The sequence below is a fragment of the Terrapene carolina genome, unplaced genomic scaffold (assembly GCF_002925995.2).
Source record: "Terrapene carolina triunguis isolate 2854851 unplaced genomic scaffold, T_m_triunguis-2.0 Scaffold230, whole genome shotgun sequence".
NCBI lineage: Eukaryota > Metazoa > Chordata > Testudines > Emydidae > Terrapene > Terrapene triunguis.
The window spans coordinates 2,450,101-2,463,350 of NW_020664581.1; the positions used below are offsets into that span (position 1 = coordinate 2,450,101).

The 13,250-nt window shown below is 59.5% G+C and overlaps 1 protein-coding gene across 1 annotated transcript in view; it reads left to right on the top strand.

The window, feature by feature from the left end:
- PAX4 (paired box 4) overlaps window positions 1-12,299 on the top strand; it is a 17,944-nt gene extending 5,645 nt beyond the window's left edge. The window contains exons 3-12 of the mRNA XM_029912488.1: window positions 2,065-2,172; window positions 3,024-3,154; window positions 3,868-4,083; window positions 5,314-5,377; window positions 6,852-6,977; window positions 7,392-7,474; window positions 9,788-9,857; window positions 10,865-10,923; window positions 11,443-11,551; window positions 12,019-12,299. Coding sequence (XP_029768348.1) covers window positions 2,065-2,172; window positions 3,024-3,154; window positions 3,868-4,083; window positions 5,314-5,377; window positions 6,852-6,977; window positions 7,392-7,474; window positions 9,788-9,857; window positions 10,865-10,923; window positions 11,443-11,551; window positions 12,019-12,299 — 1,247 coding nt within the window. The remainder of the gene's footprint in view (window positions 1-2,064; window positions 2,173-3,023; window positions 3,155-3,867; window positions 4,084-5,313; window positions 5,378-6,851; window positions 6,978-7,391; window positions 7,475-9,787; window positions 9,858-10,864; window positions 10,924-11,442; window positions 11,552-12,018) is intronic.
- The last annotated feature ends 951 nt before the right edge of the window (window positions 12,300-13,250 follow it).

Sequence of the window (13,250 nt, forward strand, 5' to 3'; positions counted from 1 at the left end):
GGTGCGGGGTGTGTGGCACAGGCCAGGGGACAGGTGCGGGGTGTGTGCCACAGGGCAGGGGGCAGGTGCGGGGTGTGTGGCACAGGCCAGGGGGCAGGTGCGGGGTGTGTGGCACAGGGCAGGGGACAGGTGCGGGGTGTGTGGCACAGGCCAGGGGGCAGGAGGAGTTTTCTCTTGGAACAAGCAGCACCGAGAAGAACCGATTTTGCACTTTCGAAGTGTAAGACACAGTGGGGAAGAAGGCAGCGCTGGGCCCTGGGGTCAGTGAGCCCCCTCCGGATCCGGGGTGTGTGTGTGATAAATGGACTATGAGTCAGCCCCCGAAAGCTGCCACACAAAAGACAGAGTAGCCTGGCCCTGCTCTTCCTTGCGCTGCGATCAATCCGGAGCCGCCCCACTGGCTCCAATGCAGTTCCCCCTATGGGCGTGGGGGCCGGGGGGACAATCAGCCCTTGCGCATTCGGAGCTGGGCTCTCCCGGCCAAAGGCTGATCTCATGTGTAGTGCTGTAACCCTGGAGTCACTGTGCTGAAGTCATGGGCGTGACTCAGGTGCCCGCAGGCTCGGTGGGATCGGGGCTGCCCCTGGGTTTAAAAGGAACAGATGGGGCATTGGAGAAAATGGGGAGGAGGGCCCAGAGATGGCGAACAGGTTTGGAAAACAAGTCCCGTAGGGAAAAGTTGGCACCTGGGCAGGTCCCACCGGGAGCAAAGGGAGCCTGGCAGAGACAGGAGAAAGCTCTGCCGATAGAAGAAGGGGTGTTAGATGGGAGAGGGGTCAATCAGTTGCACCAGTTGCTAAGGCTGGGGCTGGCGGGACAGGTTGACACTGCCCATAGGACACCCCAGGAGTCCAAATCTCTAACATGCGCCAGGAACTTCCCGGGTCCGGGTGACTCAGCACCAAGCCTCGTCATAGAAACCACCCGAAAATCAACCGCCCCCCCAAACCCCCTAGAGCAGAGACATCCAAGGACACGGCCTGACCTCCCGCCTCTGTCAACAGCAGGAGACAAGCCACTCCGCACGTTTTACACTGGGAGTCGGTTCCAAGTTTGTAGGGTCAAATCCCTGGACTGGGGTACGGGGGTGCGAGTGACGTCGGTTCCATTTTCCTCTTAGACCGCAGCAGGGAAACTCCCGGGGAGAGGAGCTTGAACCCCCTCCCAGCAGCTTGGGAAGCGGAGCAAGACCCCGAGGGAGGCTGAGGAGAGAAAGTCACAGATAGGCTAGATACTCATGGCTCAAGTGTGGTCCAGGACCAGGGATCATGGAACCATCATCCTGACATGCTGCGGCAGGAGAGAACCGGACAACCTATGAGATCTCCCACCCCGTCTAAGCCAAATTTTCCATGATTATCATCAAATTCACAGAGCTGACCCATAGTATCTGGACTGGTCCCCCCCTCGCAGGCCCCTCTCCGCCTGCTCCTATCTGTTGTGGTTCCTTTCTGCTGCCTTCCCAGCTTCCCATTTGCGGCCTCCTATGGTATCCAGAGCCTACAGTAACCCATGGGAGCAGACACCACGGGGATGGGCAGCCGTATAAAACCCTAACAGAGCCATGTAGTTTCCAAGGGATCGGATTCATTCAGAAGCAGTTGTATTGTCTCACCCCGAGGGGGCTCCTCTCACACTCTGGACATGGCAAGGAGCTGCCCGCACACCTGTCTCCGGCCCCTAACCGCTGACTATAACCCAAAAGGAGGTTAGTAAATGCTGTGTGCGCAGCGCCGAGCACAGTGGGGCTGGAGGGGCTCCGGCAGTACGAATGAACGGACACCAATAGGCAGGTCCGAATTCTGTTCCGGAGTGGTGGGGTCTCCGCAGAACGAGAACATCCCGTGCTGGAGAGCTGGCGGGGGAGGGCTGGGGTCACCACCTGGCAAGGGGGAGGGGCGACATTTCCAAGTGACTTAGAGGCCTAAGTCCTATTTCCAGAAGTGACTTAGGCACCTGGAAGCCTAAAGCCCCATTGACTTTCCACGAGACTGAGGCTCCTAAGTCACTTGGGAGCTTTTGAAAATTTGACTCTGTCATTGTATGTCTCTGACCCTCTTGCAGCGGGGGAGGGGGCGTCTGGAATTGCCTCCCCATCGCTCCCTGAGCTGAACAAGCCTCTGGAGGACGCCCCGGCCCAGGCACTGGGAAGCAGCCACATGCCGCACCAAGGTGAGAACTGCGTCCCCTCCGAGTGCTGCTCCAGCTTCCAGCCCGCCCGGGCTGCAGCGAGCCGCCGGGCGGGCGTTACGGCGGATGTGGCTCGGTGCAAAGCGGGGGAAAGAGGCGAGGCTGGGGGGATCCGGTCGACTCGCTTTGGCTAGAGAGGGCGGGCTGGTCCCTAGAGCGCAGGAGATGCGGCTTCTGCTCCCAGCTCTGCCGCCGCTTCTCTGAGCCGGGCCCCGAGCTGGGGGCGAAGGAGACTCCTTGGACTGCGAATAGAGCCGGGTCCGAAACGGCCCCCAGCAGACCTCAGAGCAGCCTGAGGGGGGTGCGCCCCCCCGGCTCCCCCCGGTGCGCACAGGGTGTATCCCGGGGTGGCGGAGCGCATGGTTAGGGTCACCCCAATGCCACCCTCCACCTACGTCATGCTGCTGCTTCCCACAGCACAGGGCAAGGCCAACCCTTTCGGGGGGTCCCGGCAGGCCCCAGACATCTGCCCGCCGGTTAGAAAGCCGCATCCAGGCTGGATTGGAGGACGCCGAGTGACAGAGAAGCCGCCGTGTCCCTCGTCCCACTGTTCCAGGGGTTCAGTTCCCTCCTCGTTAACACTTCGCGCCTTATTTCTAGCCGGATTTACCGGGCCCGGCATCCGCCCCCCAGAAACCTCCTCTCGAGGGACCGGAGACAACATGCTCCTGAAATAGTCCGGCTGACGTCCCCCTGCCCCCTCCGCTCCCCTTCCCCAGCCCTGCCCCGCACACGAGCCCCCTTGTCTCCTGCTAGGCCGCCTGCGGGTGGGGGGGTCACCTCTCTGCTTGCGGGGACCCCACGTCACCCCGTCTGCCCGGGCTCTTCCCCAGGGGCTGGCGGCGTGAACCAGCTGGGGGGGCTCTTCGTGAATGGCCGCCCCCTGCCCCCGGGCAAGAGGAAGAGGATCGTCCAGCTGGCGGCGAGTGGGGTGCGCGCCTGTGACATCTCCCGGAGCCTGAAGGTGGGAATCGGACCGGGGGGGGGGGAGGAGGGGAGTTTATTCCTGATCCCAGCACATGGGCGGAGGGTGTCATAGGCCAGGGGAGGCTGAGCCTCCCCAACAGCCAGGCCCATGCTCGGCCCCGAGGCCCCACTCCCACGTCCCGCTCTTCCCTCCCCCCCACCCCGCTGCTCCTCTTCCAGCCCCCGCTCTGCCTCTCCCTCCACGCCGGCAGGGGCTTGCGCTGGCCGGCGGGCCGGGGGCTTGGGGCAGGCAGTTCAGCTGGGCTGGCCAGGGGTCCTCATGCCATGGTTGGGGGCTCAGGGCTCCTCTGGCTCTGGCGGGGGGGAGAAGGGGCGGGGCTTCATACAGAAGGGGCGGGGCCTCAGGCAGAAGGGGCGGGGCAGAGGCGGGGCCTCAGGCAGAAGGGGCGGGGCAGAGGCTAGCCTCCTGGAATGGGGACTTCACGCCCCGCCCATGTCCCAGCAAATATACAGATAGCAGCAAAACACAAGGGAAGGACCTGGGGCAGCAGAGAGGAGACAAGCAGAGGCCGAGGGGCAAAAGCCACCCAGGGAAGGGCCGGGGGGAGCCTGGGCAGCAGAGGGCCAAGGGAGGCTGGCAGGGAGGGTGCTGATTTACGGGGCTTGATCCCCTATTTCTCCCATCTCCTTAGGCCCCCGAGTCCCCACCCGGCGCCCCTGCCTCAGTGTCTCTCTCTCTCTGTACCGCAGGTTTCCAATGGCTGCGTGAGCAAGATCCTGGGCCGCTACTACCAGACAGGCGCCGTGGAGCCGAAGGCCATCGGCGGCAGCAAGCCCCGCATGGCCACCCCAGAGGTGGTGGCCCGAATCGCGCAGCTGAAGCTGGCGCACCCGTCCATCTTCGCGTGGGAGATCAGGAGGAAGCTGCGCTCCGAAGGCATCTGCGCCAGCGACCGGACGCCCAGCGTAAGCCACCGGCCGGAGAAGTCACAGAGCCCGGGCCTGGGCTGGCGCCGAGGGCTGGGACTGCAGGGCTCTGGCCCTCTGCTTCCATCCCAGGCGATGCACAGCCCACGCACAGTCAGCTGGGAGCGGCTTTACTCTTGCTACTGTTTAGGGCAAGCCAAGGGTATGGGGAGGGGGTGCTCACTACCCGGACTGCCCCCTCCAGACTCGCCATCCATCGGCACTGTCTCACAGGCTCCACGGGCAAAGTGGCTGGAGGAGGGGTCAGGAGGAGATGGGACATGGCTTGCCAGATGGTGCAGCGAGGGCCTCCCATGCAGAGGGGAAGGAAGCGGGGGGAGAAGCGGACAGCGGGGGGAATGGTGGGGAGCTGCCCTGAGAGCAGCGGGGGGTTAGCGCTCATGCCAGGGGTGCTGTCACTGCACCCGACAGACCGTGGGGCTGGTTCTGTTGGAGACCCAAGTGGAACCACCCGCCTGCCCGTCAGGTCAATGGAATCGACAGTGCGAAGACAGAGCCTGGCAGTTCCCGAGGGCAGTGAGAGCACTGCGCTCAATGGGCGCCCCCGGTGAAAGCCAGGCTGTTTTCTGGGAGGCTCCCCCACAATGGAGCAAATTCCCAGGGGAAGTCAGAACGCCCCTCACCTGCGTGTTCCCAGAGACAGAGGCTCACTAGCTTTCCCTCGGTGGCAGCCGGTGCTATCCCCCGGAGCAGACCGCAGCGACCAATCTATCAGAAGGGCCCCAGACAGAAAGAGAGAGAGAATAAAATGTCACCTCCAGAGTCACAGCACAGGGTTAGATTTTGTAATCACAGAGTCTCTCCAGTTTCCGCCTCTGGTTTGCAGATTCTCTCGCTGCAGATATTATTATTCCATTGACATTAAAGGGCTTTCCAGCTTTCCAGCTCCTTGGGCGCAGATGGGCACCGTCCCTTGGGGTGGCGATCCCACAGCACGAACCCAAGCGCAGTCAGGGAAACTCAGGAGCACCGGTCCTTCTGGAAGTTTGGCTCCGAGACTTCCACAACTCCAGGCCTGCCCGCATCTGGACCCCAGCTGCCCCACGTCTCCGTCTACACGCCCTGGGCCAAATGAAGTCAACAGAGAGACTCCTGTTGACTTCACTCCCCCTGCTCTGCCCATTCAGTGGGCGAGAGCCTCTTAGCTCCAGGGTCTGACTGGGTCACTGACTCTGTCCCCAAGCGACTCCCTGCGTCTTCTTTGCCCAGGTGTCCTCCATCAACCGGGTGCTGAGGAACCTGCAAGGGGACATGCGGCTCACAGCTGACTTTGGTTTCATGATGGAGCCGTCACCACCAGGTGAGACACGCCGTGGAAAGACCCTAGGTGCAAAGACCCTGGGGGCAACTGCAGCCAGCATGTAACAGGAACACGCTCCGTGGAGAGACACTCACGGGTACCCCCTGTCAGGGAGTGTGGGGGGACGCCAGGCCCTGCCCCCCCCTTCCTGCGATTCACCATGACTCTCAGCCAGCCAGTAAAGCAGAAGGTTTATTTAGACAACAGGAACACAGTCCAAGATAGGTCTTGCAGGCACAGACAACAGGACCCCCCTCAATTAGGTACATCTTGGGGTCCCAGGGCACCCTAGCCCCCTTGGGAGGTCAGAGTCCTGTCTCCCTCCCAGCCCTTCCACCAGCCAGCTCTGAAACTCTCTCCCCTTTGTTCCTTTCCCAGGCAAAGGTGTCACCTGGCCTCTAACCCCTTCCTGGGTTCTCATGTTACATGCTCAGGTATCTTCCCTCGGCCAGTCTCCCATCCCCCAATGCAGACCATCTTAGCCACACTCCCTTCTCAGCATTCACAGACCACGTTAAGAACAGTCCCAGTTCGTCACACCCCCCACCCAACCACACACAGATTGCCACCCCCGCAGACATGTCCTCCCGTGGCCTCTATGCAGCGGGACGCTGACCTGTCCCCCAGCGATAGCGTCTGTACAACCAGAGCCCCCTCCAAGGCCCTGCTAACACAAAGCTGGTAGGTAGCCGCTCCCTCCACTCTGGGAAACGCATCAGAACAACCCACTTAGAATCATAGAATATCAGGGTTGGAAGGGACCTCAGGAGGTATCTAGTCCAACCCCCTGCTCAAAGCAGGACCAATCCCCAACTAAATCACCCCAGCCAGGGCTTTGTCAAGCCGGGCCTTAAAAACCTCTAAGGAAGGAGGTCCTGGCAGACCCATATTTTAACCCTAACCCCACAAATTCCTTCCCTCCTGCCAAGGGAAACCCCGGAGAGCAGGCGCAGGTGGCCTGGGCCAGTATCAGCTGCTCTGGGTCAGCCTCTTGGGGGTCTGAGACCTCCCCCCCCCGGACTAGCAAGCACAGCACACACCATCCCCAAGGGGTAGGGAGACTCTTCAGTCACTCGCCAGCGCCCCCTTTGGCTGGCTGGTCAGTGTCCTGGGGGATACCGCGGCCAGTCCTTGGTGGGTGGAGATCAAAGCGGGGGGAAGAAGGGGGCAACTCCAAGGGGCCCCATTGTCGTCCCCTCCAGAACGCTCCCACGGAGACATTTATTATTATTAGCACCATATTGTGCATCGTGCATGCGGTTATATTAGTGAACAGCTCGGGACTCTGCGTCTAGCTCCCCGCCCCATTGCTGGCCGCCCCCCCGGAGACCCCCCCCCCCGCACCCCTGCAGACCGGTGAGTGGCCACCCGAAAGGAAAGCGCCACTCCCCCCAGCGCGCTTCACTCCCCCTCCCCTGGCCAGGAGCAGCCGGCAGCAAGGGCTCAGCAGAGGCGCCCGCGTCCCGGTGGCACCCTGGGAGGAGCTCAGCGTCGGCCAGGGGACCCCCGCCGGGCGTCCAGCACCGGAACAGGACGATCTTCTCAAGCCAGCAGTCCGTGGCCTTGGAGAAAGGTGAGTGGCTTGAGGGCTGGGGGTGAAGCCGCGATCTGGTTCTCCCCCCCCCCCCCCCCCATGTACACTCAGGCCAGGGACACGACACGCCGTTGGCTTTCCAGCTTCAGAGCATGACCCAAGCGCTGAGGGACAGGGCCAGGCAGGCACGTCCCCCAGGGGCAGGTTATGCCATCATTGTCCTTTCAATCGTCCTCTGGAGCAGCTGGCGCTAGTTACGGTGGGACCCCGGCTCTGAATCAGCCGGGCCATTCTCATAATCCGAAATAGAGTCCCTGTTGAGATCAGTGGGGAGCAAGCATTGATGGCAGGGTGTGGCCCTGTGTTGTGGGGGAGGTGTTGACCTAGCTGTGCATCTCTGGGGTGGTAGCTGTGCGCCAAGGCAGGATGACTTTGCTCCAAACTCCCTTGCAGAATTCCAGAGAGGGCAGTACCCCGACTCCGCTACCCGGGAGAAACTGGCCTCAGCCACCCAGCTCCCCGACACCACCATCAGGGTAAGTGGGAAACGCCCCTGACCACCCCCCCCCCAGCTGGATCTGCGCATGCACACCCAGGCTGGTGCCAGCTGTGTTTGCACACCTGTGCGAGTGCGAGAGCACGTGTATGTGCAGAGTAGTGTCTGATAGTGAGCAGACCTGGGCAACACTTTTGGGCTGAGACTTTTTTTCAGTAAAAGATGCAGATTTGGCGACATCAAAACTTTTCACAGATTCATGTCGGGTTCACCAAATAGTTCATTCCAAAAACGTAAAAACATCCCCTCCCCCCAATGAAAATGTTTCATTTTGACAATTTTGAAACAAAAACATTTGGATTGGTTGGTTGGCAATGACTTGTCGTCTCGAAATTTCCTTTATTCTTTTTTTAAATTTCAGAAACATTGCAAATGGCCAAAATCGAAACACAGCCTCTTGTTCACAACTTTTCTATTTGCCGAGTATTTGGAATTTTGTTATTTTCAGTCCGACCCCAAATGATATTTTTTCCGACCTTTCGAACTCGCCAGCGAACCAAACCCTCTGCAATTCCTGCAGCTCTCTCAGGGTTAGTGACCGTCAGTGAGCAGATGAGCGTGCGGCGAGAGTGCAGCTGCGTGTGAGCGGACGTGTCTCAGCGTGTGCGAGTGAGGGGTGCATTAGTGGCTGTGAGTGTGACCAAGTGTGTGGGAGAGAGAGCGGCACAGCCGTGCCGGGACCCAGGGGAAGGCTCTGTGCGTCTCCCCAGCACCTTGGCCAGCTACCAGGTGGGAGGCAGACTCCCAGGGAGCTCGGATTTCATTGCCATCTTTGTGTAACTTGCAGTCAGTCCCACGCTGGTGTGTCGAGACCGGTGCAAGGGCGCCACCCAGAGGAGAATGTAGGTGACAGCAGCTAATTTCTGAGTGAAACTCTGGGTATTTTTGGCATCTCCTTTGCTGAACCAACGGGTCCCAGGCTAGGGCTGGTTGCTCTTTGCTGGCACATGGACTGTGGCTCTGCAGACACATATTGGCCGTGCCATGGGGGTGTCAGATCATGAGACAACAGTCACACACACACACACACGCACACTCACTCACACACACCAGCAGGCACAGCCGGGTAGAGCACACCCTGGAAACATAAATCTCACACGCACACACATTCTCATATGTCTTCTGGATGCACTTCGTAACGCCAGCTATAAATCACGGTGTCATTGGGAATAGTGAGAAAGATGACCTCTCTTAGGACCAGGCGCTGGGGCGTACTGCTGCTCGCTCACCAAGCTACAAAGCATTGGCTTTGTTTGGAATAGCTCAGACAAATGACACCATCATTGTATTACACCAGCCTGCTAAGACAGCATTGCCACTACACACTGCCCAGGCTGTCACGTGACACACTCACAAACCCCTGGGAAACACACACACACACACACACAAGCTGGGGCAAAGTCTCCTGGGCCTTGTGCCTGCAATAATCTTTTACCACTATGCAAAGTGGAGGCAAAGTGTTTCTGATCTGGGTTTGTTTAGCACATCTTTGCACAGCGGTAAAAGGCCCCACCAGTGGCAAGACAGAGACGCCAGCCCCCCCGTTCTCTCTTTCACACGCAGTGAGACGTGTCTCGTCTATGCCCCATTTTGGCAGGCGAGCAGCCAGCCCCGGCTTAGGAAAGACATTCCAAATTGCCAGAGTTTTGCCCTGGCACCCAGGTTCGTGGCCATTAATGCATTAGAGACCGAGCAGAGCAAAGCTGTGGGGCGGGGTGTGAGGATTTAGGGCTGTCGTCATGCGGATGCCCTATCTCCAGCCCCAAATGTTCCAAAAATCACTTCAGAGAATTCTTTCCCAGGTGTCTGGCTGCTGGGTCTTGCCCACACGCTCAGGGTCCAACTGATCGCCAGATTTGGGGTTGGGAAGGAATTTCCTCCCAGCTCAGATTGGCAGAGAGCCTGGGGGATTTTCGCCTTCCTCTGCAGCGTGGGGCACGGGTCATTTGCGGATGTAAATGGGAGATTCTCTGTAACTTGACATCTTTAACCCATGGTTTGAGGACTGCAGTAACTCAGCCAGAGCGTAGGGGTCTGTCACAGCAGTGGGTGGGTGAGATTCTGTGGCCTGCGATGTGCAGGAGGTCAGACTAGATGATCATGATGGTCTCTTCTGGCCTTAATGTCTGTGAGTCTATGAGTTTCCTTTTTCGTTGCCTTCTGGGTTTGGAGCCTTTAGGGGCCACGTCGTCCAGCTTTTCATGAGTGTTTGGGTGCACCCAGCCTGGAAGGGTGCAGCGGATCATTGGGGGATTGGGGCAGGTCACTGACCGTCTCCCTTCTCCTGTGCTAGGTTTGGTTTTCAAACCGAAGAGCCAAATGGAGACGAGAGGCAAAGCTGAAGCTGGAGACTGACCGTGCAGGTGACAATCTCCGTGCATTGCTGCGTCGTGATGCTCCCAAGGGAGCTTTGATAGTCCTGTCCCCTCCGTGCACCTCCTCTCTCCCCAGCCTGTGGACAGCTTCCCAGACACCCCCAGGCAGTCTCCGATGGGCAGCAATGTCATTTATATCGTCTGTCCATCCCATCTCGCTCTGCCCATGCAATTCAACCCTTCACTGCCGCTGGCATCCGGGACTGGTTCAGCCAACACATTGTCATTTCATTTTCAATCTCTAGGAAAACCTTCTCCCCTTCAAATTCTTGGGCAGCCGCATGGGCTGGGTTCAGTACAGCTGCCACCTTCACAAGCGCCCCTGCAGTGCCAATACCAGCTCTCCAGGGACGCCCAAGCTCTGTGTTAGACATTGGAGAAGACTCTAAGTACTCTAAGGCTAGTGAAGCACAGGAATATCTCACCGAGGGAGGCCGTGCAAGCCCTGTTTTAAGAACAGATCAGCCAAACACCTGTCAGGGATGAGTTACATTTATTTGGGCCTGCCTCAGCGAAGTAGGGGGAAAGGGGTGGACTTGATTCCTTAAGGTCCCTTCCAGCCGTTTGTAGGATTCATACCTATGAAGATTGTTCTGTGGCGCTCTATGAGATTCTTGCCCCGGAAGTTGGTAGAGAGACGCCAAGATCATTTTTAATAAGGAAGTTGGAGAAGGGATCCAGGAGTCAGGACGCCTGGTTCTATTCCCAGCTCCGGGAAGGAGTGTGAGCTAGTGGCTGAAACAAGGAACTGGGAGTCAGGACTCCTGGGTTCTGTGGCTGACGTGCTGTGTGATCTTGGGCAAGTCACTTCACTTCTCTGCGCCCCGGTTATGAAATGGAGGTGATGACTTTCCTCAGTGGACGGGTGGCTGTGAGGCTCGTGAATGTTTCTAAAGCGCGTGGCGGCCGTCGCTAGCGAAGCGTCCATACGATATTCTCTTCCTTGCCTTGCCCAGGGTCGTGGTGTGACTGGATTCTGTCCCCCTTTGCACCAGCTCCCCAGGCCTTTGCTGCTTTTCATCCATCCTCAATGACCGACACCATCTCCACACAGGTAGGCAGTGTGCCCAGATCTCCCCCTGGGCCAGCTCTGCCTGGGAGGCTAACCCTAGACCCAGGGTTTTTCCCGTTTCCAGTGTAATCCCCAGGCTTCCCCTCTGCCCGCCAGACCCACCCCGTCAGCCAGCAACGGGGCTCTGGCCCTTCTCCCTGGGGATGATCCCGGCTGGATCCACCCCGTCAGGACGGTGGATTAGAGTATAGCAAACTAAGACCCCCATGAGTTCTGAATGGGCGCGTCCACACGGGGGTTTAATGCACTTGAACATCACAGCGTTAGTTAATGCATTTTAACTCTCCGGAGTGCTCCCACGTAGACGAGTCCTGAAGGAGCAAAGCAGCTGGATTCCTGTGAGAGAGGAGCTGGCCCAGAGCAGGCTGGGTCCCTGAGTTTGGAGCGTCCCATCAAGCGTGGCCTTGCTCCTAGCGGGGTGCTGGTGGCCGCTGCCCAGCGATGTTCTCTGGGTGGCCTTCCCAGTGGGTGACGTCTCTCTCCTTTCTGCTCCCCTCACAGCACCTGGCTGCCTCCCCGGACACCCCCAGCTTCACTGTCTACCCGGGGACCTCCCAGCCACTGCATCTGAGCGCCTCTCCGCCCGGCGCCTGGGAAGAGCCTTGCTGTGGTAAGTGGGGCTGGACGACTCCAGGCCTGGCTCCTGCACCGCGTGGTTTCCTCAGCGTCCCCGGCTCAGCCCGTGGGGTAATAGGGCCAGGGACGTCTGTCCTCCACTGCTCCATGGGAGGGGGTGGATAGCTCAGAGAGGGCACAGATGAGTAACCCAGAGGGAGAGCACCCCACAAGGCTCCAGTGACAGGGGAGAAGGAGTGAAGTCCCCCTCTTTCCCTCCCCTGGAGACTCCATCTCAGGCAGAAAGGAGACCTCAGGGGTGGGGAGGAGACAGGCAGGGCACCTGGGGGAGGGGAACCCAGGACAGCCCCCACCTATCACTGCCATGTGCACCCAGCTCTGAAGGCCTCTCCTCCAGGGATGCCCCCAGCTCCAGGCTCGCTGGGGATTCACCCAACCCCAGTTAGAAGGGGAAGAACCAAATGACATGGGCCTGGCTGATCCTTTGTTCTTTCGCTGCAGGGCTGGCTCCCGGGGGCACTCTGCCTCCAGCTTCTTGGAGGCCAGCTCTGGCCCTCCCTCCCTTGGACGCCTCGCCCTTCGCTCTCCCCGGCGGTGCCCCGCAAGTCTCCTTCGCTCTGCCGCCCAGTGCCACAGCGATGCCCCCCTTGCACCCTCCTACTCCCCCTCTGCTGTCCAGAGCCCAGTTCCTCTCCGAGGATCGGACGCCTGGGTTCCATCCCCGCAACCCCGGCTCAGCAGCAGCCTTTGGACACTTCCACTCCAGGCTTCAGGGCTTATGATGTTTCCCTGGTGTACTCGGAAGGCAGCAGGCCCCAAAGATGGGCTGCCCTGCCCCTTGTTGACTTGCAGCCGGGCGGGAGCCCACATAACCCCGTTGTCTAAACCATTCCCTAAGGGGAAATCTGACGCTGAACCTGGGCTCAAGGCGTCTAAGCAACTTCATGGCCCCGATGCTGCTGATTGTCATTAGGGATGTACCTCCCCGTCGCTGAGAGCTGCCCGCTACCCCGGAGAACACTCAGCTGTTAGACCCCTCCCCATCAGCACGCACTCCCGCAGGCATGGGAGGATGGGCCACAGCCCCTGGGGCTCTTGGCCGGGCTCTCAGATGGGGCCCAAGCACAGAGATAGGGTTATCCTTAATGAACCACCCTGTCACGGAGTGGGGGGGGACACAAGGCCCTGCACCCCCGGCTTCCTGCGATTCACCATGGCTCTCAGCCAGCCAGTAAAGCAGAAGGTTTATTTAGAAGACAGAAATATAGTCCAAGACAGGTCTTGCAGGCACAGACAACAGGACCCCCCACAATTAGGTGCATCTTGGGGTCCCAGGGCACCACAGCCCCCTGGGGGGGGGTCAGAGCCCCATCTGCCTGCCAGCCATTCCACCATCCAGTTCCTGAAACTCCCTCCCCAGCCTTTGTTTAGTTTCCCGGGCAAAGGTGTCACCTGGCCTCTAACCCCTTCCTGGGTTCTCATGTTACATGCTCAGGTATTCTCCCTCACAGCCAGTCTCCCATCCCCCCATGCAGACCATCCTAGCCACACTCCCCTGCCTTCCCAGCCAACACTCCCCACTCAGCATTCAAAGACCACATTAAGAACAGTCCCAGTTCGTCACATCTCTCCCCCCTTCGAGACTGAACCGAGCGGGGTAACTTCAGCCAGTGACCTGGGAAAGTTCGAACCTACCCACGTTCCCGTGGATGCTCCAACATCCCTCCCATTCC